The following is a 26,628-nucleotide window of genomic DNA, read 5'->3' on the forward strand; positions in this document are numbered from 1 at the left end:
CCCAAAAATAAATAAACGTTGAAAAATAAATAAATAAATAAATAAACCTTAAAAAAAATTGGATGGAAAGGTCTTTTTCAATGGTGAATAAACTTATCAGAGTCACTCTGCATTTCCCAGTTTGATAACTCCATTTCACAAATAGACACAAAGGCACAAATCCCAGTACTATAAAGTGTTATTTATTTAGTGACCTAATTGAGAAAACTTTAACAGCATTCTTTTTTTGTAAAAGTTTACTTATTTATTTTGAGTAGGGGGGCAGAGACTCCCAAGCAGGCTCCATGCTCAGTGTGGGTGGGACATGGGTGGGACTCGATCCCAAGACCCTGAGATCTTGACCTGAGCCAATATCAAGAGTTGATATCAAGAGTCAGACGCTCAACCGACTGAGCCACCCAGGCACCCTAACATTCTAATGGGGAAGAAAGGTAGTATTTTTAGAGTCTCAACAGAATAATAATGAATTAAATGACAGACAAAGCCCATCCATTCATCAGAAAAATGGACATTTGGGCTCTTTCCATAGTTTGAGCCTCTGAAATTAAAAAAACATTTTTTATGTTTATTTTTGAGAGAGAGAGAGAGAATGAGTGAGAGAGGAGAGACAGAGATAGGGGGAGACACAGGATCCAAAGCAGGCTCCAGGCTCTGAGCTATCAGCACAGAACCCAACACAGGGCTCCAACTCACAGACTGCGAGATGATGACCTGAGCTGAAGTCGGCGTTCAACCAACCAAGCCACCCAGGAGCCCCAAGCCTCTGAAATTTTAAAATATAGTTGGCAATATTAAAATGTCAGATGTGCTAGGAGATGAAAGTCAAAGATTTAGCTTAGAACCAAAAACAGAAAATATGAGAAAAGACAGTAAACCAAGAACTCCAGGAGAGCTAACACATAAGCAATGTAAGTACTAGAAAGAAAAAAAGTTTTGAAAGAAATGTTAGGAAAACAATTCCCAGGGGTACCTGGGTGGCTCAGTCAGTTTAGTAGCCAACTCGTGATTTTGGCTCAGGTCATGAGCTCACTGTTCATGAGACTGAGTTCCAAGTCGGGCTCTGCTGATGGCACAGAGCCTGCTTAGGTTTCTCCCTCCTCCTCTCTCTGCCCCTTCCCTGTTTGCGTTCTCTTTCTCTCTCTCTCTCTCAAAATAAACAAACATTAAAAAAAAAAAAAAATAAAGATTTCCCAGCTATGAAGGAAGACCAGTATCTTCCAATTAAAATGGTCTACCAAATATCCTCAATACTGAGGCATCACTGAAACTTCTGGATGCAATGAGAGAATTATATTTTTCATCTATTGGTAAGAGAATTCAAAGAAGATTTAAGAGAAGGGAAAAAATAGGTAATATGCAAAGTTTGGATATAAAACTACTGTTCGGTGACAATAGACATTTGAGGACAATAGGGTAATTCCTTCAAAGTTTTGATGGAAAATAAATTTCAACCCCAAATTCAATACCAAACCAATTATGCATCATGTGTATAGAACCACATCTCTATATCTAGTTATCAATTCACAAGAAATATGAGGGAGAATGGAACATGGTAAAGAACAAAATGGGGATATAGTCAGCAAATCCAAATGGTAAGAAACAAAACCCTTATTTGGTCACAAAAATAGCAAGGGCAGGGGCACCTGGGTGGCCCAGTCAGTTGAGCCTCCAACCGACTCTTGATTTTGGCTTGGGTCATGATCTCGTGGTGGTGAGATTGAGCTCCAAGTAGGGCTCCCCACTGGGCGTGGAGCCTGGTTAAGATTCTCTCTCTCCCTCTGTCCCTCCCCTGCTTGGAGAGTGAGGATGCTCTCTTTCTCTCTCAAAAAATTAAAGACATAAAGTCTAAAAAAAAAAAAAAAAAAGTAGAGAAAGAAAGAAAAAGAGAAGCCTTCATTTATTTTCCCCTGTAACCACCCAAATGACTTGGCACCATTTCCTGAAAAGACTTCTCGTTGCAGTGGTTCCTTCATCAAATATCAAGTTGTATTATATATGTGGGTCTGTTCTGGCTTTTCCATTCTGTTCCACTTATTTCTCAATCCACTTATTAATACCATCTTGCTTTAATTACTGTAACTATATAAATGTCTTAATATCGATTGATATAAATCTCTAACAGTTTTTGTTCAAGACTGACTTTGTCAATGGTTCTCAAACCTTTTGATCTCAAGATCACTTTACATTACTAAAAATCATTGAGGACCTCAAAGAACATTTGCCTCTGTGAGTTACATCAATCAATATTTACCATGTTAGAAATTCAAAGTGAGAAAAATTTAACATTTACTAATTTATTTAAAATAAAAATGAACATTAGCAAATACTTGTTATGAACAATTACTGTCTTTTCCAAAACAAAAAACTTTTCATGAGAACAGTGGCACTCTTTTCATTTTTGCCTATCTCTTCAATGTGTTGCTTAACAGACAGCTAGATTTTCAGGTTTATTTCATTTTCAAAAGGCATCCATCAACCACTTGTGTCTAAATAACCACAGTTTGTCTTTCAGTGGTTACTGCAAGTAATAACCGCGCTCTAGGAAAAAGCAGGTAGTTTGGCTTACATTTCAAAGACTGTCATGAGATTTTTTTTTTCTCAAGATAACGATCACACTTTCAAACATGACAGAAGTGATTTACATGTATTTCCCATTTCATGAGGCAGAATGTTAAAGAGACATTTAATGGTAGTTAAACCACTGAAACAGTGATGGTTACATAGCATCATCACTCTACTGAATGGCAGTGAACTAGATCCTCTACGCTGCACAATGGTTAATCTGAGGTGTTAATTTTTCAGTTTTGTTTTAGGACATGAGGGATTCAGATTTATTAAAATAATAAATTGTACCATTTTGTCAAGAGCATTCTTTTTGTTGTTGTTTAAATGTTTATTTTACTTATCTTGAGAGAGAGAGAGAGAGAGAGAGAGAGAGGGAGAGAGAGGGAGGGAGGGAGAGAGAGCACGCAAGTTGGGGAGGAACATAGAGAGAGGGAGAGAGAGAGCCCCAAGTAGGTTCCACACTGTCAGCCCAGAGCCCAACACGGAGCTCAATCCCATGAACTGTGACTGAAATCAAGAGTTGGAAGCTTAACTGACTGAGCCACCCATGCGCCCCTTGTCAAGAACATTCTTAAGTGGAACTTGTCATTTTGGTTATTGTTTGTTTCATTGCAAATTCACAGAGGTGAAGAATACAGCGATGACTCTAGCACAATTTAGTGCCACTGATGCGATTCACACTAGGTTTGCCCACCACTGCTTTTGCAAGACTAAAACAGTATAAAGGTGAATAACATCTTACTATTGTTATAAAATAGTTTTGATTTCACAAAACCCCTGAAAGGGTCTAAGGGACACTCAGGAGTCCACAAACCATGATTTGAAAACACTTTGTTTTCACTATTCTTGGTTCTTTCCATTCTCATAAATTCTAGAATCAATTTCTCAATTCTCAATTTACACACACACACAACACACTTGCTGAGCCTTTCCTTGAACAGCACTGAATCTTTAGATCAATTTGGGGAAAACTGACATATTTACTTAAGTGCATTTACTTAAGTCAAATTCCTTCAGCAACCCTTTGTAGTTTCCATGGTGAGTTTTTATAGATCTTTCCCCTTTTCTTATACATCTTTATTTAGATTTATTCTACGTGTTCAATGCTTTTCGATGAAATTGTAAATGGTATCTTCTAAAACTTAGTTTTCTAACTGACCCCTCTTCACACCATATACAAAAAACAGACTTAAATACAAAAAGTGAGGTACTGGCTGGCTCAGTCAGAGGAGCATATGACTCTTGATCTCTGGGTCACGAGCTCAAGCCCCATGTTAGGTACAGAACTTACTTAAAAAAAAAAATGGTTAGGGGTCCCTGGGTGGCTCAGTCAGTTAGGCATCCAACTTCAGCTCAGGTCATGATCTCGCGGTTCGTGAATTCGAGCCCTGCATTGGACTCTGTGCTGACAGCGTGGAGCCTGGAGCCTGCTTCAGATTCTGTGTCTCCCTCTCTCTTTGCCCCTCCCCTGCTCGCTCTCCCTCTCTCTTTCTCGCTCTCGCTCTTGCTTTCTATCTAAAATGTATAAACATTAAAAAAAATTTTTTTTATGGTTAAAAAAATACAAAAGGTGAAACAGCAAAACTTCAGGAAAACATAGGCGAGTACCTTCATGATCACAGGAAATCTTTTGCCTGCGGTAACACTTCGACTTGATTTTGAATGAGCACTCTTCCTGAGTGACAAAGTATTCTTACTCTAGTTTCATTCTGCTCCTTCACGTATATCAAACTTCTCAGGCATGTCTGTCAGCTTCTCAAGAATGGAATTTTTCCAGCCTTTATTTAACTATCCTCCCCTCCTCCTGCTGTTCCATTGTTCCTTTCCAACCACATTTCTCAAATATTTAAAAACAAACCAACCAACCTAGAAAGAGCAAAGATGACACCAGTGCCGCTGAAGAATAAGCACAAGCTGATGAGAGAGGAAGCTACACACAAGTAACGCGGCGCCTCTGCCGTTCCACGTCCGTTCCAGCAACCCGCAGCCAAAATGCAATGGCTACACAGAAGATTAGAAAAGAAAAATGCACTAAGGATACACCAAAATGTCGGTGCTGCTGAATGGAGAACTACACGCGTGTGTTTGTGAGTGTATGATAGAGACAGTGTGTATCTTTTTCTGTATTTGACATTTCAACAATAAGTTATAATTCTTTCATTATCAGAAAATAAACAAAAGGTTTTTTTTTTAATTTTAATATGCAGTAATGTTGAAGGAACTACAAAATGGGAATATTCATAATATACTGTGGTGGGAATATAAACTGACAATAATTTGTTTTTAATTTTTTAAATGTTTCTTTTTGAGAGAGAGAGACCAGAGCGTGAGCAGGGGAGGGGCAGAAAGAGAGGGAGATACAGAATCAAGAGTAGGTTCCAGGCTCTGGGTGGACAGCACAGAACCCACATGGGGCTCGAACCCACGAACCATAAGATCATGACCTGAGCCAAAGTCAGACACTTAACTGACTGAGCCACCCAGGCACCCCTAAACTGACAGTAATTCTTTCTTTCTTTCTTTCTTTCTTTCTTTCTTTCTTTCTTTCTTTCTTTCTTTCTCTTTCTTTCTTTCCTTATTTTTTAAACATTTATTTATTTTTGAGACAGAGAGAGACAGAGCATGAATGGGGGGAGGGTCATAGAGAGAGGGAGACACAGAATCCGAAACAGGCTCCAGGCTCTGAGCTGTCAACACAGAGCCCAACGCGGGGCTCGAACTCACAGACCGCGAGATCATGACCTGAGCCAAAGTCGGACGCTCAACCGACTGAGCCACCCAGGCGCCCCAAACTGACAGTAATTCTTGAAGAAAACAGCATTTTGCAAGAAAACATTTGAAAAAATATACCCCTAAATTAGAAACAGGTCTGCTGGGGGCACCTGGGTGGCTTAGTGGATTGAGCGTCTGACTTTGGCTCAGGTCATGATCTCATGGTTCATGAGTTCAGTCCCCACGTTGGGCTCACTAATGTCATCCTGTAGGCGCAGAGCCTGCTTCAGATACTCTGTCCCTTTTTCTCTCTGCCCCTCTCCCACTTACGCTCGCTCTCAAAAAAGAAATAAAATATTAAAAAAAAAAAAAAAAGAAAGAAAGAAACAGGTCTATCAAACAGTACGTATAGTTAATGATACTAATTTACTACTACTGGAGAAGGGAAGATAAAGAGGAGTACTCTCAGTGGATTTCCATCTACCCTGTCTTCATCAGAACCAGCCATGTTGAAGATGAATGCAAAATGGCATTTTCCCTCTCTAATGCCCAAATTCGCAAAATTTAAAATAAACTTCTACCCATTATATGTCTAATGTGTTTTCACATTTCAGAAAAAATGGAAACGTAGAAAACCATAGAGAAGAAAGTTGCTTGCATTTTCTGATATTAAAACAAATCTGAAATCTCTCAAATACCAAATTCCTATTTACATTCATGATATAGATACATGCTTGCTAAATGAAAATGATCTCATTTATTCATAAAGTAAAGATCACTGACTAAACAAAATAAAACAATTCTTCAATAAACATATCAGTATATATCTCTCCACAAACTTGCATCGAGAACTCTGGTTAAATAAAATCCAAAAAGTAGACCTGTTAGGTCAAAGGATATGTACACATTACAATCTGATGTTTCTGATTATACTAACACTCAAATACAGGAGAGTTATTTATCTGTTTCCCTACCCTCACAAACAATGCACATCGAGACAAGAACTATGGTCTTCCATGCCTCAAATTTTAACTCTTGTTCGCTAGAAACTTCCATTCTCCCTTTCTCATGGCTGCTATGTACGGCTCAGAAATTCACTTTATTCAGTGACAGTATATACACAAAAACAATTTCCTATCCTCCTCTGCCTAGTCCTCCTGGTAAAAGCTTGATGTTGACTCTGAGTACCTCACTCTCCCTGAGAGTCCTGAGCAACCTGTGATTCCAGACATCCAATCTTTAATTCTTGTGAAAGGAGAGAGGCACACAATCTAAAATGTCGTTTATGATCAGTAATAATTAAGAAGACATTATTCTATTATCTGTTGATGATTTTCATTTCCTCAAAGATAACAAAGTTAAATGACAACTATGCAAGCTTCAAATTCTGACTGGCTATTTTGTGCTGTGCTGTGTTCTGCAGTAGGCAGGAAAAAGATAAAGATACCGACCTTCAAGAATCTAACACTCTGGGGCGCCTGGGTGGCTCAGTTGGTTAAGCATCCGACTCGATTTCAGCTCAGGTCATGATCTCATGATTCATGAGATCCAGCCATGTGTTGGGCTACTTGCGTTTCTCTCTCTCCCTCTCTCAAATAAACTTTCAAAAAACAAAAAAGGAATCTTACACTCTAAGACAATGTCTAGACAAACCTAGACAATCTAGACAAATTATACCTAAGCCATAAGATTTTTATCAGCTGCTCAAGATACTTTTTCAATTGAATTAAGAAAGCTCCTTGTTTTGGACGTGAGGAGACCATGCAGAAGCAACAGGGTACCACATAAACCATGAAAAGTTTATTACACATTGTGGCTACAGCCAGTCTTCCACAGAGCAATAATGGTGATTATGATGGTGGTGATGTTTATATTCTGGAATCCTAACCTAAAATTTGTTTAAAAGGATAAGAATATAAGGCTTTCTCCAAAGTACCCTGCCATTAAAGGACTGCTTGAACACTATGTGCACCTATGTCTTTCAGACTTATCCTACAGCTGACATCACATTTAGGTTCTGGAATAGGTTCTCTGGACTTCTTAAAAAGCATAGTTAGGGGCGCCTGGGTGGCGCAGTCGGTTAAGCGTCCGACTTCAGCCAGGTCACGATCTCGCGGTCCGTGAGTTCGAGCCCCGCGTCGGGCTCTGGGCTGATGGCTCAGAGCCTGGAGCCTGTTTCCGATTCTGTGTCTCCCTCTCTCTCTGCCCCTCCCCCGTTCATGCTCTGTCTCTCTCTGTCCCAAAAATAAATAAACGTTGGAAAAAAAAAAAAAATTTAAAAAGCATAGTCAAGGGTTAAGCACTGAGGTAGACAGGATCCTTACCACAGATGCTCAGAAAGAGGGCCAGGTCTGCAATACGGATATAATGGTTTACCTACCACCACTTACTTTTCATAACAAGACAGACTTAAAGAACGAATCATCAGGTCCAAAAGCCCTTACTACAGGAAAAATTTGAGGCCAATAATCAACAGGTATCTAAGAAAATGCTTTTAAGACACAATGAAGCGTAACTTCAAAGGCTATGATCCAGATCCCAAGGTTGGCAAACAGGTAAGGACTGGCTCTTTTTACATGACTGACTACCTGCACCAGAGGCTTGGAAGAGACATTAACCATTACATGTACGATACTGTAATTAGGTTATAAAAGGCCAAGCTCTTTGTGTTCAAGATGTGGAAAAACTGACACTGGAACACATATAAGACACATCCATGACTGAGGCACCCAATCAAGTAAGTAGTTCCTACTTCCCACCACGTATGTAGCATTGTAGCATCATCTTTTAGTATAATAGTACAGTCTATATATATGCTTAACTTAGTTTTTAGTTTAGTTCTGTCCATTTGACCTGAACGTATAAATAGAAAACTTACGTGAAAAAATAAAATATCAAAGAACCTACCTATCCAACAGGTAACTCAACAGCTTTGTTTTTAATCTCTGATGCTTTTCTAACACTTACAGTCATATATACATCGTAATGCTGTCTATCTGCAGCCAGGTGGTCTGGTTCAATTTCTCAATCTGCCATTTAAACCTGTGACACTGACAAGTTACTTTATCTTTTTGTGCTTCAGTCTCATCTGTAAAATGGGGATAATAACAGAACCTACTTTATAAAGTGATTGTGGGGATTAAATAAAATACATATAAAACAACTGGAACAATATCTGTCACAAAGGTTCAATGAATGTTAGAATTTTTGAAAGCCAAGTTCAATAAATACAGTCTATCTGTGAGACTGAATACAGTATTATATACCCATAACAGGTCTAGCAGCTGCATAACAATTTTACAGTGCTTTAGAGTGTCTGTAGCGTATAAGCTATTACTAATGACTTAAGGCACCGTGCATGAAACATGCTGCCTCTCTCCTTACCAACACCACCCCCCAAAGAAGTGTTCCAAAGACACTTTCATTGTTCAAGTCCTATCTAGCTCACAAACACAAGGTGAATCACTAAGTGTCCAGAATTGTCCCAGTCCTGGTTTACTCTCTCTCTGCCAGCGGAATCAGAAGGAACAAAGAGTGGTCTCCATACCACTTTGAAAAGCTTATACTATCCAGTGAGTATTGCTGCTCACACACTACAAAGGCATTCAAGAATGTTTTCTCCTACATTCCATGTGGCACTGAGGAAATTCTGGGCACTTGATAATGTCCCTGGAGAATAAAAAGCCAGTATTCACCGAATTACCGCTCTTTGCTGCCAAAGAACAATGGGACTTGAGTAATTTTCTCCTGTTATAGCAGAAATAGATAGGGCATGACTTCAACATTAGCAAAATGTGAAGATCACTCCAATGTGTACTTGTTCCATGCATCAGCCTGTGGGCTGGTCAGCATGGCTCCAGGCTTTGGCCGGAGACTATCCCTAACCCCTACCACTTCAGCTGTTAGAAAATGAGAGCAGATGAGAAACAGATGAGAAAGTGTGGCTCTGAACTATTCCCTCTCAACTTGGAAAAAATAAAAAAAATAAAGCCTCAAATGTTTAACAATTCAAAACAAATTACTGGTAAATGCACCCAGTAAACCCCTTGAATTTCAAAGACGGGGGACCTCATCTTATTTATCAAGCACTTAGTAAGGGCCTTATTCTAGAATATATTCAGGAAATATGTTCAACAGGGACTGAATGAATGATCATGTATTCTACACAATTTCTATGTTCAACACACGGGTGTCTTGCTAATTATATTCCAATATACTCTCTTAGTTCTATGGATGACAAAAAACACATTACTAGTTTTTCCATTCCAAGCAATCTGTTAAAGGAAACATTACTTATAAACAGATTCTAAGCTATCAGGACGGTAAATTAAAAATGTACTTTCGTGTTTTGGGTACATTTTTAAAACCATTTGTCAGATTCTCATTCTGGCAGGATTCTTATGACTAGCCACATTACTTCTTGAGCTTAAAATGAATCTGTAGATTCTAGTTTCTTCCAATTAAGTAATAAATGCATATGGCTCTCGAACATTATTAGTTATATATGTCTTTAAGAAAATTATGAAATATGTTTTCATGTTCCATCTGGACAAAAATAACTTACTTTCCTACTTCTTAAAATACCCCACTGGTAGGTAAAATGACTGTTTCCATATTACCTGGCCAGATCCAGATTATTTTTTCCAGCAAAGGACCTAGTCACACAGAATACACTAACTCTAGCCAATCTAAATACAGTGTCCCCTAAAAAACCTAATAAAGCAATGCTGTGATGTTAACTACTAAGATCAAGTTATTTCTGAAAAGATTTAGAGCACGAGGAATTCCAGTATCTGTCATACATTTTCTGCTTTAGAAAATCTGTGTCCGTTTCTGAAAAGGGAAATATGCACAAACATCCCTGGGAGCTGGGTGTGTGTCTGTGTGTGTGATACGAGGACCAAATCACAGCTTAAGTCTCCAAATCTGTCTTAGCCTAAAAAAGACAGATTCAGTACCCACACTGGGGGTTAAAGAAGAGGGGCCAATTTTTGAAATAAAGACTTAATACCCTGTGATTCCTTATATAAACAGTTGTTAAGACAATCATGACTGGTAGAGAGGTGAATTAAAGAAGCAAAGATTGTGAACAAAAGTTGAAGAAATTTCTTTAACATGAAGGGGACAAAAACCCTGTATCCCCTCACATGCACCACCCCTGCACACAGCCACACACACTTGTTCCCTCTGAGTGAAACACACCCCACAGTCTCTCCAAGGTTGACTAAATGCCAAGTTTACCTGACCTTGAGGGTCAGTAATTGTACATCTTCTAAGTTCAAACATTTTGTTAGACATCCGAGATGTTTATGCTTGAATTTTACCACTTCCAGCATATCATAAAAGATACCACCATTCATCTACAGCCCCCAAAACAAACCAGGGACAAAATGTTTTCACTTTTGCTTACCGTCAATGCATAGAGCAGATGCAAGTAAGTAATAAACAGAAACTTTTTCATCCCAGAGTTCCTCAATAGAAAATACGGTCTACAAAACCAAGAGTCACCTGCCTGGGAACCAGATCTTGTGTTTCAGTTCTGGAATTCTAATGACTGACTCCATAATGTTCTAGAAATCTAGTGAAGACCAGAATTTCCTAAAATACTGTTTGCTGGATACTGTTCTGTAGGATGCTAACGGATACTCAAATAAATTGGGAAAGTCTGGATTAAAATAAAGCTAAAATGGTTACTTTACTTGACAACACTCACAGGGCTTTAATATGGTAGTAACACTATAAATTTCCAAGATAAAATTCCATTATGAGACCTAGAATAAACTAATTTGAGCAAGATCATGAAAGAGTTTGGAAATGCTTCAAGGAAGGCTGTTTTGTATTGTTTCTGTCACAACATTACTGAATACTTCATATCAACTTCTAAGAAGTTCTTACCTGATATGTGTTGCAGGCAGAGATTCATACTGGCGCGACAAAAAGAGCTCTCTATGTTTCAACTGATGTTTCTGTTTATCAGTCAAGTCCGCCTCAATTGTTGTTTCAGATTCTTCCTCAATTTCTTCTACACAAATAAAATTCAAAGAATGCATTATTACAAAGCACATTATCTATCTGGAAATTAAGACAGACCAACCTTTCATTCAATATTTTCTTCAAACCAACTGATTTTATTATTTTTTATTTTAAATTTACATATTTAATTTGTTATTTGAGTTACAACCATAAAATAACATTAACCAGGCCACAAACAAAGACGAAGAATTCCAATTTTAAAATGGCAGATGGGGGCACCTGGGTGACTCAATCAGTTAAGTGTCTGACTTTGGTTCAGGTCATGATCTTGCAATCCCTGAGCTTGAGCCCCGTGTCGGGCTCTGTGCTGACAGCTCAGAGCCTGGAGCCTGCTTTGGATTCTGTGTCTCCGTCTCCCTCTCTCTCTCTCTCTCTCTGCCCCTCCCCCAATCATGCTCGCAGGCTCACGCGCTCTCTCTTTCTCTCTCTCAAAAATAAGCATTAAAATATTAAAATAAAATACAATTAAGATGTACCAATATTTCAATGACAGTAAAAATGGAAGCAATAACGACAAAAACTTTTGACTAAAAAAAGTTTTAGAAGATGGAAAGCAGATAAAAACAAAATAAAACAAAACAGAAAGTATACGCTTAGCCAAGAGAAGGAAGTGACAATCTATATATGTATAGACAGATGCAAGGAAGAGGCAAGCACAAAGCTTGAGGTGCCTTAACCCTCAAGATACCAAAAAGTACAGTGAGAAAGGAGGAGGCGAGAGACAAAGCCAGGAGGAAAGGTTGAAAGTCCATCTACAACACTGTAACTAAATCCCAGAATACTCTGTTTTAAAAAGAGAACAATCAGAAAACAAGAAATAAGATAATACTTTTTAATTTGATAACACAAACAAAAAAGCTAATAGAAGGATTATAAGGTACTAATTAGGAAATCTCCCAGAAATTCCAACACTAAGACATAGAGATAAATACGTGACAACCAACAGATTTTAAAAAATTAAAAGATACTTTTATAAAGTCCAACATCCCAGGAACAAAAGTTCCAGACAGAAACAAAAGAGAAAACACATTTCATTATCTCTTTTGGTGGGGAGAGGGAGTGGAGGAAGACTTATCAAAGAAATGATTCAAGAACATTTCCCCTTACTGAGGAAGAGGACCATCCAAACTGAATTTCTGGCACACTTAACTTATTTAAGTGCTAACATGAGATCACGAACGCTTACAGAAAAGAAACATAGGTCACATGCAAAGAAACTAGAATCAGTGTGGAATTATACATGAATAGTAATACTATTCCATCCTAAGATGCTAAAGCAATGCTATCCAAGAGGGAAAATGACAGTCAACCTAGAACCATACTTGATTTTTTGTTTTGTTTTTAATTTGAGAAAGAGAAAATGCGCACATGAGCAGGCGATAGGAGCAGCGTAGCAGAGGGAGAGAGAATCCCAAGCAGGTTCCAAACTCAGCACAGAGACCAACATGGGGCTCAGCTCTGGGATCATGACGTGAGCTGAAATCAAGAGTCGGACACTAAACCGACTAAGCTACCTAGACGCTGTGCTTGTAAACTGTAAATTATTTATCAGTCTGGAAACAGAGTAAGAACAATCTTTCTTTCATTCAACCAAGATTTATTAAGTGCCCAAACAGGCACTTGTTGAAGTGTTGGAAACAAGCCGTGAGCAGAAGTTATTGAGAAGCAGCGTTGGAAGCAAGGGACAGGAGACAGCAAAGTTTTACATAAGTTTAAAAAAAACTGTTTTTAGGGGCGCCTGGGTGACTCAGTCAAGCATCCAACTTTGACTCAGGTCATAATTTCATGGCTCGTGAATTCGAGCCCCAAGTCAGGCTCTGTGCTGACAGCTCAGAGCCTGGAGCCTGCTTCAGATTCTGTGTCTCCCTGTCTCTCTGCCCCTTCTCCACTTGCTCTTGGTCTCTCTCTCTCTCAAAAATGAACATTTAAAAACTAATATTAGCGGCATCTGGGTGGCTCAGTTGGTTAAGCTTCCGACTTCGGCTCAGGTCACGATCTCACGGTTAGTAAGTCTGAGCCCCAAGTCGGGCCTTGCACTGACAGCTCAGAGCCTTGAGCCTATTTCAGATTCTGTGTCTCCCTCTCTGCCCCCTCCCCCGCTCACACTTGGTCTCTCTCTGTCTCTCAAAAATAAATAAATGTCAAAAAAAATTTTTTTAATTACAATAGTAATAAAATTTTAAAAGCTGAATTTACTGATCTTATTAAAGGGGTGTCTGGGTGACTCAGTCGGTTAGACGTCTGACTTCAGCTTGGGTCATAATCTCACAGTTTCTAAGTTCGACCCCCATGTCGGGGTCTGCACTGACAGCTCAGAGACTAGGGCCTGCTTTGCATTCTGTGTCTCCCTCTCTCTCTCTCTCTGCCCCTCCTCTGCTGCCCCTCTTCCGTTCACACTCGCTCTCTCTAAAATACACATTAAAAACAAAATCTTTTTAAAGAAAAAAAAATGACCAATGTCATTTACAGATATAATTTAAAATAATTTTAGATACAAAAATTTCTTAATATAAAAGCTCTCAGGGCTCACAGATCCTCTGCAGTCTTACTTGGACCAGACTGTGTGGGAACATCAGGGGCACTGAGGACTCAGCCAATGATACTACTGGAAGGGGGTGGCGGTGGGGATGGGGGGTTGCTCTTCATGCAGGAAGAGCTTAAGTTTAGGACTCAGAGACTTTAATTTTGGGACACTGATAGGCAACACACACACAGAGACACAGAGAAATATATACACGTGTGTTATATTTCTCCCTATTCTTCTAAGTTCCTATTTGGGGACCCAGAACCATAAAAGGGATTTTACCACATATAATTCTCTAGTTATAGCAGAGCTTTTGAACTGCATAAGGATAATGAATGGGCTAAGCATCAGATCTTTTCTACAGTGCTTTCAAATTTTTAAAACTCTTTAATTGAAAATGAACCTGAAAAACTGACTTAGAGAAAGATTCACCTAGCTCCAAAAAAAGACTAAAATGATTTAAAATTCTTTGAATATTCTTTTTAATGAACTACTCAAACAGAAACACAGCCCTAAAAGAGCCATTTACTTGCATAGGCATTTCACCAGTGGAATCAATGAAGTTACTGCTGCATTAGCAATATCAGCACCAGCAAATATCACGTATCAAATTATACCCTTTACTTAATTAGGATTTGATAAATTGTTGTTCTGTAAAACACAAGCTAACTGAATTCTAATGTGTACCCTGTACAGCTAAAACCACAACAAACTTTACCAATAGGAGCAGCAAATCTTATTCCCTTATACAACCTCTGACTGCAGGGTGGAAAGGCCTAGAATCTCTTACGTGCAACCACAACAAAAACCGAAATCACAACAGTACCTAAAAGTCACCTTTCAAACTGTACTAGTTAAACTTCATTTACATATTTTTATAAATTTACATTGGCTTCTGAATAGGAATGATTCTCAAGCCATTAAATCCTAAAAACATTAAATGGTCACAATGGCAAAACCGGCATTTAGGCAATGAAAAATTTAAAAAGACCTAATATAATTATCATCAGAAATTGAGTACATGGTAATATATTCTTAATTTTTCTTAAACCGTTTTACCAAGCTGATGAAACATCAAATTTGCTACCTTCTAACAGTTATTGAAGTATAAGTCCCATACTCTATACAGTGATAAGAGAGATTGATACCAAATTAGTTACTATACTTTCTTTACAGCTGGAAAACTTTCCATACAGTTTATTAGTAATAAAGCACTGACTGGAAGCATAGAGGGGAGAAAGAGTAGAGAAGGAAACTGAACAATGGGGATTGTATAAAATTTTAAGGAGCAATATAAATATCACTATACTTAATACTGGTATCTTCTGGGACACCTGAGTGGTACGGTCGGTTAAGCGTCCAGCTCTTGATTTGGGCTCAGGTCATGATCTCATGGTTTTTGAGTCCTGTGTCAGGCTCCATGCTGACAGCACAGAGCCTGCTTGGGATTCTCTCTCTCTCTCTCTCTCTCTCTTTCTGCCCCTCTCCCCCTCTCGCACCCGCTTGCTCTCTTCTCTCTCAAAATAAATAAACAAACTTAAAAAAATACAAATATCTTCTGTTTTAGTAGTATGGGCCACATAATACACAACCCAACAAGGCTCTTACAAATTTCAAAGTTTTAGACTGCAGGATAAGAAAGAAGCCATGGCCAAAAATCTCAGCAAGGCTAATTACACATGCAGGCTGAGAGGGGATGGGACAAAGTGAGTACAAACACTGTCCAAGAAGTGGGGATCAGAGAGCAAATCAAACTAGCCAAATACTCCAGAATATCAGAACATCCAGCTATGGGATTTGGGAGATCAGTCTTTTCAGCAGTAGGTTACAATCAGGAACTTGGGCAAAGCTCTAAAGAATGGGCATGTGACATACACAAGACCAGAGCCAGCCACTGATGAATTTAGGTATCTGAACAAGGGACAGAAGGGAAGGAAGGAGCAGTCATTACTGATTCTAGGTACTTCTGGACTTGAAACTGGGTGTTCTTCAGAATAGACTGGCATTCTAGTAATTCCTACCAGTTAGTTGGGAGGTGTGGAGGGGGAAGTAGACAGGAGGAGAGCCCTCCACAGACTTTTCCCAAGCTTCCTTAGGTCTCTATTTTAATGGAATATCAGCCCACAATGATAAGATGTTACTGGTACAGACCATACAGAAAAGCAGGTGGTTAAAAATTTGTCTGTAGATGCATTTAACAAGTATCCAAATGTTTGAAGGCATATTATTGGGACTGAAAATAGCTCAGCATTGATGTAACTCAAGTTTGCCTAGTAAGAAAAATAGTTCTGAAAAAAGGAATAAGCAAGTTGAATAAAATTAGAAGGATTTTGTGACAATTGAGATTTCAGGAAACTATCTGAAGGAAGAAAAACAGTTTGACAGTTTAGAGACAAATATTCAGTAAAGAAAAATCAGTTATATTTCCATCATTAGCAATGAAAAATCCAAAACTGAAATTAAGAAAACAATTTCGGGGCGCCTGGGTGGCTCAGTCGGTTAAGCATCCGACTTCAGCTCAGGTCATGATCTCGCAGTCCGTGAGTTCGAGCCCCACATCAGGCTCTGTGCTGACAGCTCAGAGCCTGGAGCCTGTTTCAGATTCTGTGTCTCCCTCTCTCTGACCCTCCCCCGTTCACGCTGTCTCTCCCTGTCTCAAAAATAAATAAATGTTAAAAAAAATTTTTTTTAAAAAAGAAAACAATTTCATTTACAATGGTACAATAGGAAAAAAATACTTAGAAAAATATTTAACAAAGGACAAAACTTGCATACTAAAAACTACAAAACACTGTTGAAATAAATCAATCAATAAATGGAAAGACTACGTTCACAGACTGAATGACTTCCTATGGTTAAATGGCAATTCTCCCTAAACTGTCTACAGATTCAATGCAACCTCTACCAAAATTTCAGCGGTCTTTTCACAAAAATTGACCAACAAACCCTAAAATTCATTCAGACATATAAGTGACCCATAACAGCCAAAATAATTTTGAAAAAGAATTTAAAAGGACTCTCACACACCTCCATATTTCAAAGCTACAGCAAGACCGTGTGGTATTAGCATAAGGACAGGCATATACATCAGAGGAAGAGAGTCTAGAAATAAGCTCATACAAAAAAAAAAAAAAAAAAAAGAAAGAAATAAGCTCATACATTTATGGTTAATTGATTTTGGACAAAAGTATCAAGACAATCCATTCACGGGACGCCTGGGTGGCTCAGTCAGTGTCCGATTTCAGCTTAGGTTCCTGAGATCGAGCCCCACAACAGCTCTGCTCTGACAGTGTGGAGTGGAGCCTGCTTGGGATTCTCTCTCTCTCTCTCTCTCTCTCTCTCTCTTGCTCTCTCTCCCCCTCCCCCTCATCTCTCTCAAAATAAACATTTTTTTTTAAAAAGACAATTTGTTGGGGGAAAATATCTTTTTTCTACAAATGACACAATTTTTTCCTACAAATATCACACTGGTTTATGAAGAATGAAGAAAGAATGAAGTTTCACTCTCACACCATATACAAAAATGAATGCAAAATGAATCAACCTCCTAAATTTAAGAGCTAAAATTATAATACTCTTAGATAAAATACAGGTATAGACCTTCATGACTTTCGACTAGGTAATGGTTTCTTTACTATGGCACCCTAAAGCATAAGCAACCAAAAAATATTTATGAATGGAATATTAAAATTTTTGTACTTAAAAGGACACTATCAAGAAACTAGAGATGGGGCGCCTGGCTGGCTCAATCAGTAGAGCATGTGACTCAATCTTGGGGTTGTAAGTTCAAGCCCCATGTTGGGCACAAAGCTTACTTACAAAAAAGAAAATAAAGTAGAAACAATCCACATCACAGAATGGGAGAAAATATTTGCATACATGTTTCTGGTAAGAATTTAGTATCCAGAATATATAAAGAATTCTTACAACACTTAAAAAAAAAAAACCCATTAAATAGTGGGCAGAGGATTTCAACAGACATTTGTCCAAGAGATATACAAATGGCCCATAAGTAAATGAAAAGATGTTCAACATCATTAGTCACTAGGGAAATGCAAATCAAAATATACTGAGATATTTCAAACCAACTAGGATGACTACAATCAAAAAGATATAACAAGCATTGGCAAGAATGTGGAAAATTGGAATCTTTGTACATTATTGGTGAGAATGTAAAATGGTGCAGCTGCATTGTTAAACAGTTTGGCAGTTCTTCAGACTGCTAAACATAGTTACCATAAACCAAGTATTATTCAGCCATAAAAAGGAATGAAGTGCTGATGATTTATTCTACAACATAGATGAACTTTGAGACATTATACTACATGAAACATTATGAAAGTGAAAGACACAAAGGGCCATGTACTATATGATTCCATTTATATGAAAAGTCCAGAATGAGCAAATCCAGAGACAGGAGGTAAATGAGTAGTTGCTAGGGATTGGGTGGAGGCGAAACGGGGGAGTGACTGATAACAGGGATGGGTTTCTTTTCGGAGTGATAAAAATGTCCTGGAATTAAATAATGGTTATGGTTGCACAAATTTGTGACTATACTAAAAGTTACCAAATTGTATACATTTTTTATTTAAAAAAAAAGTTTTTTTTAACGTTTATTTATTTTTGAGACAGAGAGAGACAGAGCATGAACAGGGGAGGGTCAGAGAGAGGGAGACACAGAATCTGAAACAGGCTCCAGGCTCTGAGCTGTCAGCACAGAGCCCGACGTGGAGCTCGAACTCGTGGACCGCGAGATCATGACCTGAGCCGAAGTCGGCCGCTTAACCGACTGAGCCACCCAGGCACCCCATTTTTTAAAAGACGAATTATAGGGGATATGAACTTATCCAAAAGCAAAAGAGCTAAACTTGAGAAAAAAGTAAAATAAAATGCAAAAGGTCAGCGGAGCCACCATCTTCCAGAAGGACCAGCACAAAGGGAAAGAGGCAGCACCTGCCGTATGTTCCCTAGGCCTTTAGAAAACATGGAGCTGTTCCTGTGGCCACATCCATGCTCATCTACAAGAAAGGTGATGTTGCAGACATCAAGGGAAGGGGCACTGTTCAAAAAGCAGTGCCCCACAAGTATTACCATGGCAAAACTGGAAGAGTCTACAGTGTTGCCAGCATGCTGTTGGCACTGTTGTAAATCGGCAAGTTTGGGGCAAGATTCTTGCCAAGTGAATTAATGCACGTATTGAACATAGTAATAAGCACTCTAAGAGTAGAGACAGCTTCCTGAACCGTGTGAAGGAAAATGATCAGAAAAAGGAGGACGCCAAAGACAAAGGTACTTGGGTTCAACTGAAGCCCCAGCCTGCCCCACCCGGAGAAGTGCACTTTGTCAGAACCTGTGGAAAGAGCCTGAGCTGCTGGAACCCATTACCTATGAATTCATGGCATGATAGTTATTTAAAAAAAAAGGGAGAGAAAGAGAGAGAGAGAGAGACCTCTGGACTGTAAAAACATACACAAAAACACAATGCAAAAAAGGCCAAAAGAATAAATTTCAGTACAGTCATGTAATGAAATTCTATTCAGTAGCTAAAAATGCATGAATGATTCCAAGTACGAACATGCATGGATCTCAAAAACTTGATGTTGAGTAAAAAAGCAATCTGTAGAAGGATACATATGTACAATAACATTTATTTTTTTAATGTAAAAACAGTGCTCTATAAAAATACACATATGTATAGCAAAAATATAAAAACATGAATGGAAAAAACACACCAAGTTAAGACATCAATTCACCTATGGAGAAACTAGGAACGGAATGGGGTTGGGAAGGCATACACATGACACTATAAGAATATGAAGCAAATCTGTGAAAATATTAAGAGAAGACAAACCTGGCTGGTAGATTCATAATTAACACTACATTATATCCTCTTTTCTGCTTCCTAAAAATACTTTGAAATAAAAAGTAACAGGACCCAATAGAAGGGTAACAGTCCTTTTCCCTGTACCAAAACTCTAATCCAGGTTAAGCTCTATTTTTTTTCCTTCATGGCAATAACATCTATAGTTGATAATCATGTCTTTCTTTTTTTAATGTTTATTTATTTTTGAGAGAGAGAGAGAGAGAGGGAGAGAGAGAGACAGAGAGAGAGAGAGAGAGAGAGAGAGAGAGAGAGAGCGCACAAGCAGGAGGGGGACAGAGAGAGGGAGATACAGAATCTGAAGCACACTCCAGGCTCTGAGCTGTCAGCACAGAGCCCAACTCAGGGTTCGAACTCATGAACCATGAAATCGTGACCCGAGCCAAAGTCCAAGGCTTAACCAACGGAGCCACCCAGGTGCCCTGATAATAATTTCTTTAACCTATATCTTTGTTTTCTTCATCTCTTTCTATCACCTTGCAAAAATGTAAATTTCAACTGGCATTAACCAATTTCTGAAATATATGCAAATAAATATACATATTTATAAATATTAAATATACAAATAAATTTTGGTTTTGAAAATTAAAAAAGGAAGAGAGCAAAATAGAAAAGTAGGACGGCTTGGGAGATCAAAATCAGGCAGGAACTAAGAGTCCAATGCTTTTGTAAAGAAATGCTCAGTCAGTTAAGCATCCAGCTTCAGCTCAGGTCATGATCTTGCAGTTCTGGAGTTAGAGCCCTGCGTTGGACTCTGTGCTGACAGCTCTGAGCCTGGAGCCTGCTTTGGATTCTGTGTCTCCCCCTCTCTCTGCTCCTCCCCTGTTCGTGCTGTTTGTCTCTCTCTCTCTCTCTCTCTCTCTCTCTCTCTCTCTCTCTCAAAAATAAACAAACATTAAAAAAAATTTTTTTATTTTAATGCATGAGGGGCCCCTGGGTAGCTCAGTTGGTTAGGTGTCTGACTCTGGATTTTGGCTCAGGTCATGCTCTCACAGTTTGTCAGGCTCTGTGCTGACAGTGTGGAGCCTGCTTGAGATTCTCTCTCTCTCTCTCTCTCTCTCTCTCTCTCTCTCTCTCTCTGCCCCTCTCCTGTTTGCTCTTTCTCTCTCAAAAGAAACTTAAAAAAAGAAGGAAGGAAGGAAGGAAGGAAGGAAGGAAGGAAGGAAGGAAGGAAGGAAAGAAAGAAAGAAAGAAAGAAAGAAAGAAAGAAAGAAAGAAAGAAAGAAAGAAACACATGATATAAACAAGAGAGAATACTGGAGTAGATGAAAAGTTACCAGAAGTAAGAAGATCAAATGTAAAGTTGGAAGAAGTCTCTGAGATATGGTACCTGATCTATTCAGACTTTCGCCAATCTCCATGCAGCAGAATCCCCTGCTCTTTGCCACAAAGCAGAACTCACATGAGCTTACGTACTTGTGACAGAATGTCTTGCACTACAATCCATCTGATTTACAATCCCTTGAGAACAAAGCTGGGCCATTTATCTTTGTATTCATGCTCTTTTACTCATGGGGATTCAAGAAATGTTTATAAGAGACTGGGTAAGAATTATCAGGTAACACAAGTCAGTGGCTGCAAGGACAGATGCACAAAGTTAAGACATAAACACTACACAGAGTAACTACCAAAAAGTTACTGTTCAAGGGGCTCCACTTTTCACAATTCTTTCAAGATCTAACAAGGTGGATGGGAGATCAGGCTTCAGAGTCACACTTGAATCCAAAGTCTAGTACCCAATGCTCCCAGTTATGTGACCTTGGGCAAGTTATTTACTCTTTGTAATCCTCAGTTTCTTTATCTGTAAAATGTGTACATAATTCTTCCTCCCTCATAAGGTTACTGTAAGTATTGAGATAATGCACATAAATTGCTTAGCACAATGTCTAACACAGAATTAGATTTTAAAAACTGCTATTACTATATATTTTTTGTTATTACTATTTTTTGTTTGTTTTTTATTTTTTGTTTTTTTGGAGAGAGAGAGGCAGAGGGAGAGGGAGGAGAGAATCTTAAGCAGGCTCCATACCCAGCATGAAGCCTGACACAGGGCTTGATCTAATGACTGTGAGATCACAACCTGAGCCAAAATCAAGAGCTGGAGGCTTGACCACTGAGCCAGCCAGGCACTCTGCTATTAGTATTTCTGTTTTTTGTTTTTTTTTTTGGTTTTTTTAATGTTTACTTATTTTTGAAAGATAGAGAAAGAGAGAGAGAGAGCAGGGTAGGGGCAGATAGAGAGGGAGACACAGAATCCCAAGCCGGCTCCAGGCTCTGAGCTGTCAGCACAGAGCCTGATGCAGGGCTCAAACTCACCAACTATGAGATCATGACCTGAGCTGAAGTTGGATGCTTAACCAACTGAGCCACTCAGGCACCCCTGCTATTACTATTTCTTAAATGACATTTAATATGATCTTTGACATCTGGAAAACAATTCCTATATTCTAAAATAAGGTTCTTGGGGCACATGGGTAGCTCAGTTGGTTGGGCATCCGACTTTGACTCAGGTCATAATCATGGTTCATGGTTCATGGGCATGGGGCCTGCTCTGGATCCTCTGTCCCCATCTCCCCCTGCCCCTTCCCCACTTGTTCTCTCTCTCTCAAAACAAAAAAATAAGCTTTAAAAAATAAATTACAAAAAAAATGGCTCTTCATTAAGAAGGCAAGTCATATTAAAATAAAAACAAATTAAAAATCTGTTTTCACTTTTTTTGAAAAAGATTTTATTTGTAGGTAATCTCTACTGTTTTTAAGCTTTTTAGTCTCAGAACTACTTATTTCTTAAACCCTAGGACCTCAAAGAGCGTTTGTTTAATGTGTTATATCTACCAATACTATATTAGAAATTAAAATGAGGAAATTTTTTTTTTCCTGAGAGACAGAGACAGGGAGAATGCCTGCGCAAGAGGAGGGGAGGTGCAGAGAGAGTGGGGGTCAGAGGATCCAAAGTGGGCTCTGTGCTGACTGCAGCAAGCCCGATGTGGGGCTCAAACTCACAAACCATGAGATCATGACTGAGCCGAAGGCAGACGCTTAATCAATTGTGCTACCCAGGCACCCCTAAAATGAAGAAATTTTTAAAACACAAGAAATTACAAGCACACAGTCCACATTATCATGAGAGTGATGATGCCATTGCATGTCATATAGTCTCTGGAAAAACTCAGCTACGTACTCATGAGAGAATTAATGGAACAATTAAATGACAACTTAAGAGTTATTATGAAAATTGTTCTGTCCTCCAGACCACCCTGAAAGATATTCAGGAATGACTGATCTCTGCAAAAGAATTACTAACTGAAGTCTAACCTGAAAAGAAAAATAAAAACTGCCTGAAGCAAGACTTTTTTACTTTATTGAATTTAAGAAACCTGCTACAAATTTTATCTTCACATTGTATGATATAATGACTCATAAGTTGTTCTACAGCAAGTTAGGATCCCATCAGAAATTTAAGCTATTTCTGCTTTACATTTATTTATTCAAAGAACACTGCATCTGGCAAAGGCTGCCCAATCTTATAATATATTCAAAGTCCATCTGGAATTTTATACAGCCTTAACATGCCACCATGCATTTTCCCACTTGCTATCAATTTTTAAATTTAAGTAACAAAACAAAAGGATTAGAAGTAACCAAATTTTCCAGCATCACCAGACCACCATCCTCCCCAAATCATTACGGACACAGAAGCCATCATCTTCCTACGACGCAACTCACCTTTCTCCTCTGCTTTGATTAAAAGAACAAAAAACAAAACACAGGGGCGCCTGGGTGGCCCAGTTGGTTGGGCAACCGACTTCAGCTCAGGTCATGATCTCACGGTTTGTGGGTTCGAGCCCCGCGTCGGGCTCTGTGCTGACAGCTCAGAGCCTGGAGCCTGTTTCAGATTCTGTGTCTCACCCTGTCTCTGCCCCTCCCCTGCTCATGCTCTGTGTCTCTCTCTCTCTCAATAATAAATAAACATTTAAAAAACAAAAAAAACAAAACACAAAACCCCCAGTCACTTTCAATCACCAATGGAATCAAAACTAAACTTTCATGGCTGAGAAATTTCCCAATGATCAGTCCTGCCATATGTTGGACCTATTCCCCTCCCAACCCTACCCTTTTCCTGGGAAAGGAAAGGAAGGAAAGGAAAGGAAAGGAAAGGAAAGGAAAGGAAAGGAAAGGAAAGGAAAGGAAAGGAAAGGAAAGGATAGGAAAGGACAGGAAAGGAAAGGAAAGGAAAGGAAAGGAGAGAAAGAAAGAAAGAAAGAAAGAAAGAAAGAAAGAAAGAAAGAGAAAAAAAGAAAGAAAATTTATTGATGTGCCTACCAATGTGTTCTGAGGATATCTGTGAGGAAGACATAAAAGTCCTGCCCTGATATGGGGCACCTCTGGGCCTCAGTTGGTTGAGTGTCCAACTCTTAATTTTGGCTCAGGTCATGATCTCATGGCTCCAGAGTTCAAGCCCCATGTAGGGCTCTGAGCTGACAGTGATAAGCCTGCTTGGGATTCTCTATCTCCTTCTCTCTCTGACCCTCCCCCACTCGTGCTCTCTCTTCTCTCTCTCTCTCTCAAAATAAATAAATATACTTATAAAAAAAAAAAAAAGTCCTTCCCTGATAGATTATAGTTGACCCAGGATCACAGATAAAAATTTATTATCTCAAGTGTGGTATTACAAACTTCTGTAGGGTGCTCCAGAAGTAGGACAGAGGAAACTAATGTAACCTGAGGGGCCAGCAGAGCCTTCTGTGAAGAAGCATAGCTTAAGTGAGACCTGAAGGAAAAGGGGGGGGTTGGGGTGGGTGGGTCCCCATCATTTTTAAACTAGAGAACGCAAGACTGCACAAGGCTGGCCCAGGCCTTATCTGTACTTGAACTTGGCTAGACCATGAGAATTTCCTTCTTCAACTACCTTCACATCTTGTTGACTAAATCAGTGGAGAGCCTCATTTAGGGTGACTGGAACTGTCCTGGTTTTAAAACTGAAAGTTCTCTGTTCAGAGAACCCGTCAGGATGGTTGGTCACCCTAGCTCTCATTTTACTCAACCTGAGTATGACCCTTTGGCCTAATGAAAGAAAACTTACGGTCTCATAATGGTGAAAATTTAAAAGACTAAAAATACCGGATCTCATTAAGAACATAAACCACCTGGAATTCCCATACATTAACAAACAAAGTAAAAGCTGGCCGGACCACTGTGGGAAATTTTTTGGCAATATCTACCGAAGTAAATTTACACCCACCCCATAAACCAACAATTCCACTTCTAGGTATTTACCCAAGAGTAATGAGAGTTTAAGTACACCAGAAGACTTGTACAAGATGTTCCTAGCAGCTTTGTCATAGGAGCCAAAAACTGGAAACCACTCAGATGTCCATCAACAGAAGAAGGAATACTACTGGGCCAGAGAAAGGAACGAGTGATAACAAGCAAGAGCACCAATGGATCCCACAAGCAGGGAGCTGAGGGAAAAAGTGAGGTAAAAAAGGGCAAATACTGTAGGTATTCCATCTGGATGAAGTTAAAAACTTGGCAAAACTGACAGATGGTGGGTAGACATCTGAACAGTGATTACAATCTGTGGGAGGCAGAGGGCAGTAAGGACCAGGAATGGGCATAAGGAATCCAATAGGGTATTAGAAAGATTCTCTATCTTGAGCTGAGTAGTAGTAATATGGAGGTTTTGTGGGGTTTTTTTTTAATGTGTATTTATTTTTGAGAGAGAGAAAGAGAGACAGAGTGCATGCACAAACCGGGGATGGGCAGAGAGAGAGGGAGACAGAGGATCCGAAGTGGGCTCCATGCTGACAGCAGAGAGCCCGGTGTAGGGCTCCAAATTCCAAATGGTGAGACTGTGACCCGAGCCGAAGTCAGACATTTAACCAACTGAGCCACCCAGGCACACCCAGAGCTGAGTACGTTTTATGTGTACATAAAAATGTACACGTTTAGAAAATTTACTGACCTGCACACGTCACCCATTCCATTGTATTTTATACCTTGACTTAAAACAATTTTTTTAAAGAACTAGGACTTATGCTTCTGTACAAATGAATTAACAGGGACCAGATCTACCCTCCTGTCAGAAACAACCAAAACAATTCAAAATTAATAAACAATTTAAACAGCAGACAGCGGACAAAATACAGGAAACATCAGTTTTCTTAACACGGGACCACTGGGCATCAGGTGATGAAGAAGAGTAATTCTTGAGAGACAGGAAGCAAACAAGAGATGAGCCCCCTAACATTACTTAACTGCCTTGAGAGAATTTCCTGGCAACAATAGAAGGAGAAGAAACTGAGGCGAAGCCTGGCAGAGTCCCAGAGTTAGGGAGACAAAGCTGAGCAACCAGGGAGATCAAAGCAACTAGAGAGCAAAAGACAGAGTACCAAAGAACAAAGAAAACTTGACACTGGAGGGGGTGATCCTCGATCTCAATACCAATCAAAGCACATGAAGAAACTACCAGAAGCCAAGGAAAGAATCATTGGAAAAGAATCAGAAGGAACAGTGCCCAGTGATCACACAGGGCCATGAACAGATTTGTTCCCAAACAGCTACACTGGAAAAACTCGTAATTCACAGCGTATTGGGTAGAGTACACAGAAAAGTCTTGCCTAAGTAATGGGGAACAATTAAGCCCTAGATTGAGCTCTGACTGCTCCATGTTCATTTAACAAAGATATGAAAGTCATAAACACAATAACCAAAAGGATCAAACTGTTTCCAAGTAACCTGAGTGCATCCCAGAGCAAAACTCAGTAAGATTTACAGGAATAGGAAAATATCCAGGACGCAGAAAAGTAAAATTTACCATGTCTATCACACACCTAATAGAAGGCCTAAATTCAAGACTGCCCATACCAACTGTAGGCAGAGTGAAGACACCAAAACTCTCTTACACTACCTAT

General features: G+C 39.2%; 1 protein-coding gene across 4 annotated transcripts in view; it reads right to left on the bottom strand.

The window, feature by feature from the left end:
• The window catches only part of MTA3 (metastasis associated 1 family member 3), a 180,785-nt gene that overhangs the window by 108,598 nt on the left and 45,559 nt on the right, over positions 1 to 26,628 (bottom strand). For all 4 annotated transcript variants that reach the window (XR_003967884.1, XM_030311207.1, XM_030311208.1 and 1 more), the window contains exon 4: positions 11,173 to 11,299. Coding sequence is in view for 3 of the 4 variants with exons in the window: in XM_030311207.1 (XP_030167067.1) it covers positions 11,173 to 11,299 (127 nt within the window). In the remaining variant the exon portion in view is untranslated. The remainder of the gene's footprint in view (positions 1 to 11,172; positions 11,300 to 26,628) is intronic.

The sequence above is a fragment of the Lynx canadensis genome, chromosome A3, assembly GCF_007474595.2.
Source record: "Lynx canadensis isolate LIC74 chromosome A3, mLynCan4.pri.v2, whole genome shotgun sequence".
Classification (NCBI taxonomy): Eukaryota; Metazoa; Chordata; class Mammalia; order Carnivora; family Felidae; genus Lynx; species Lynx canadensis.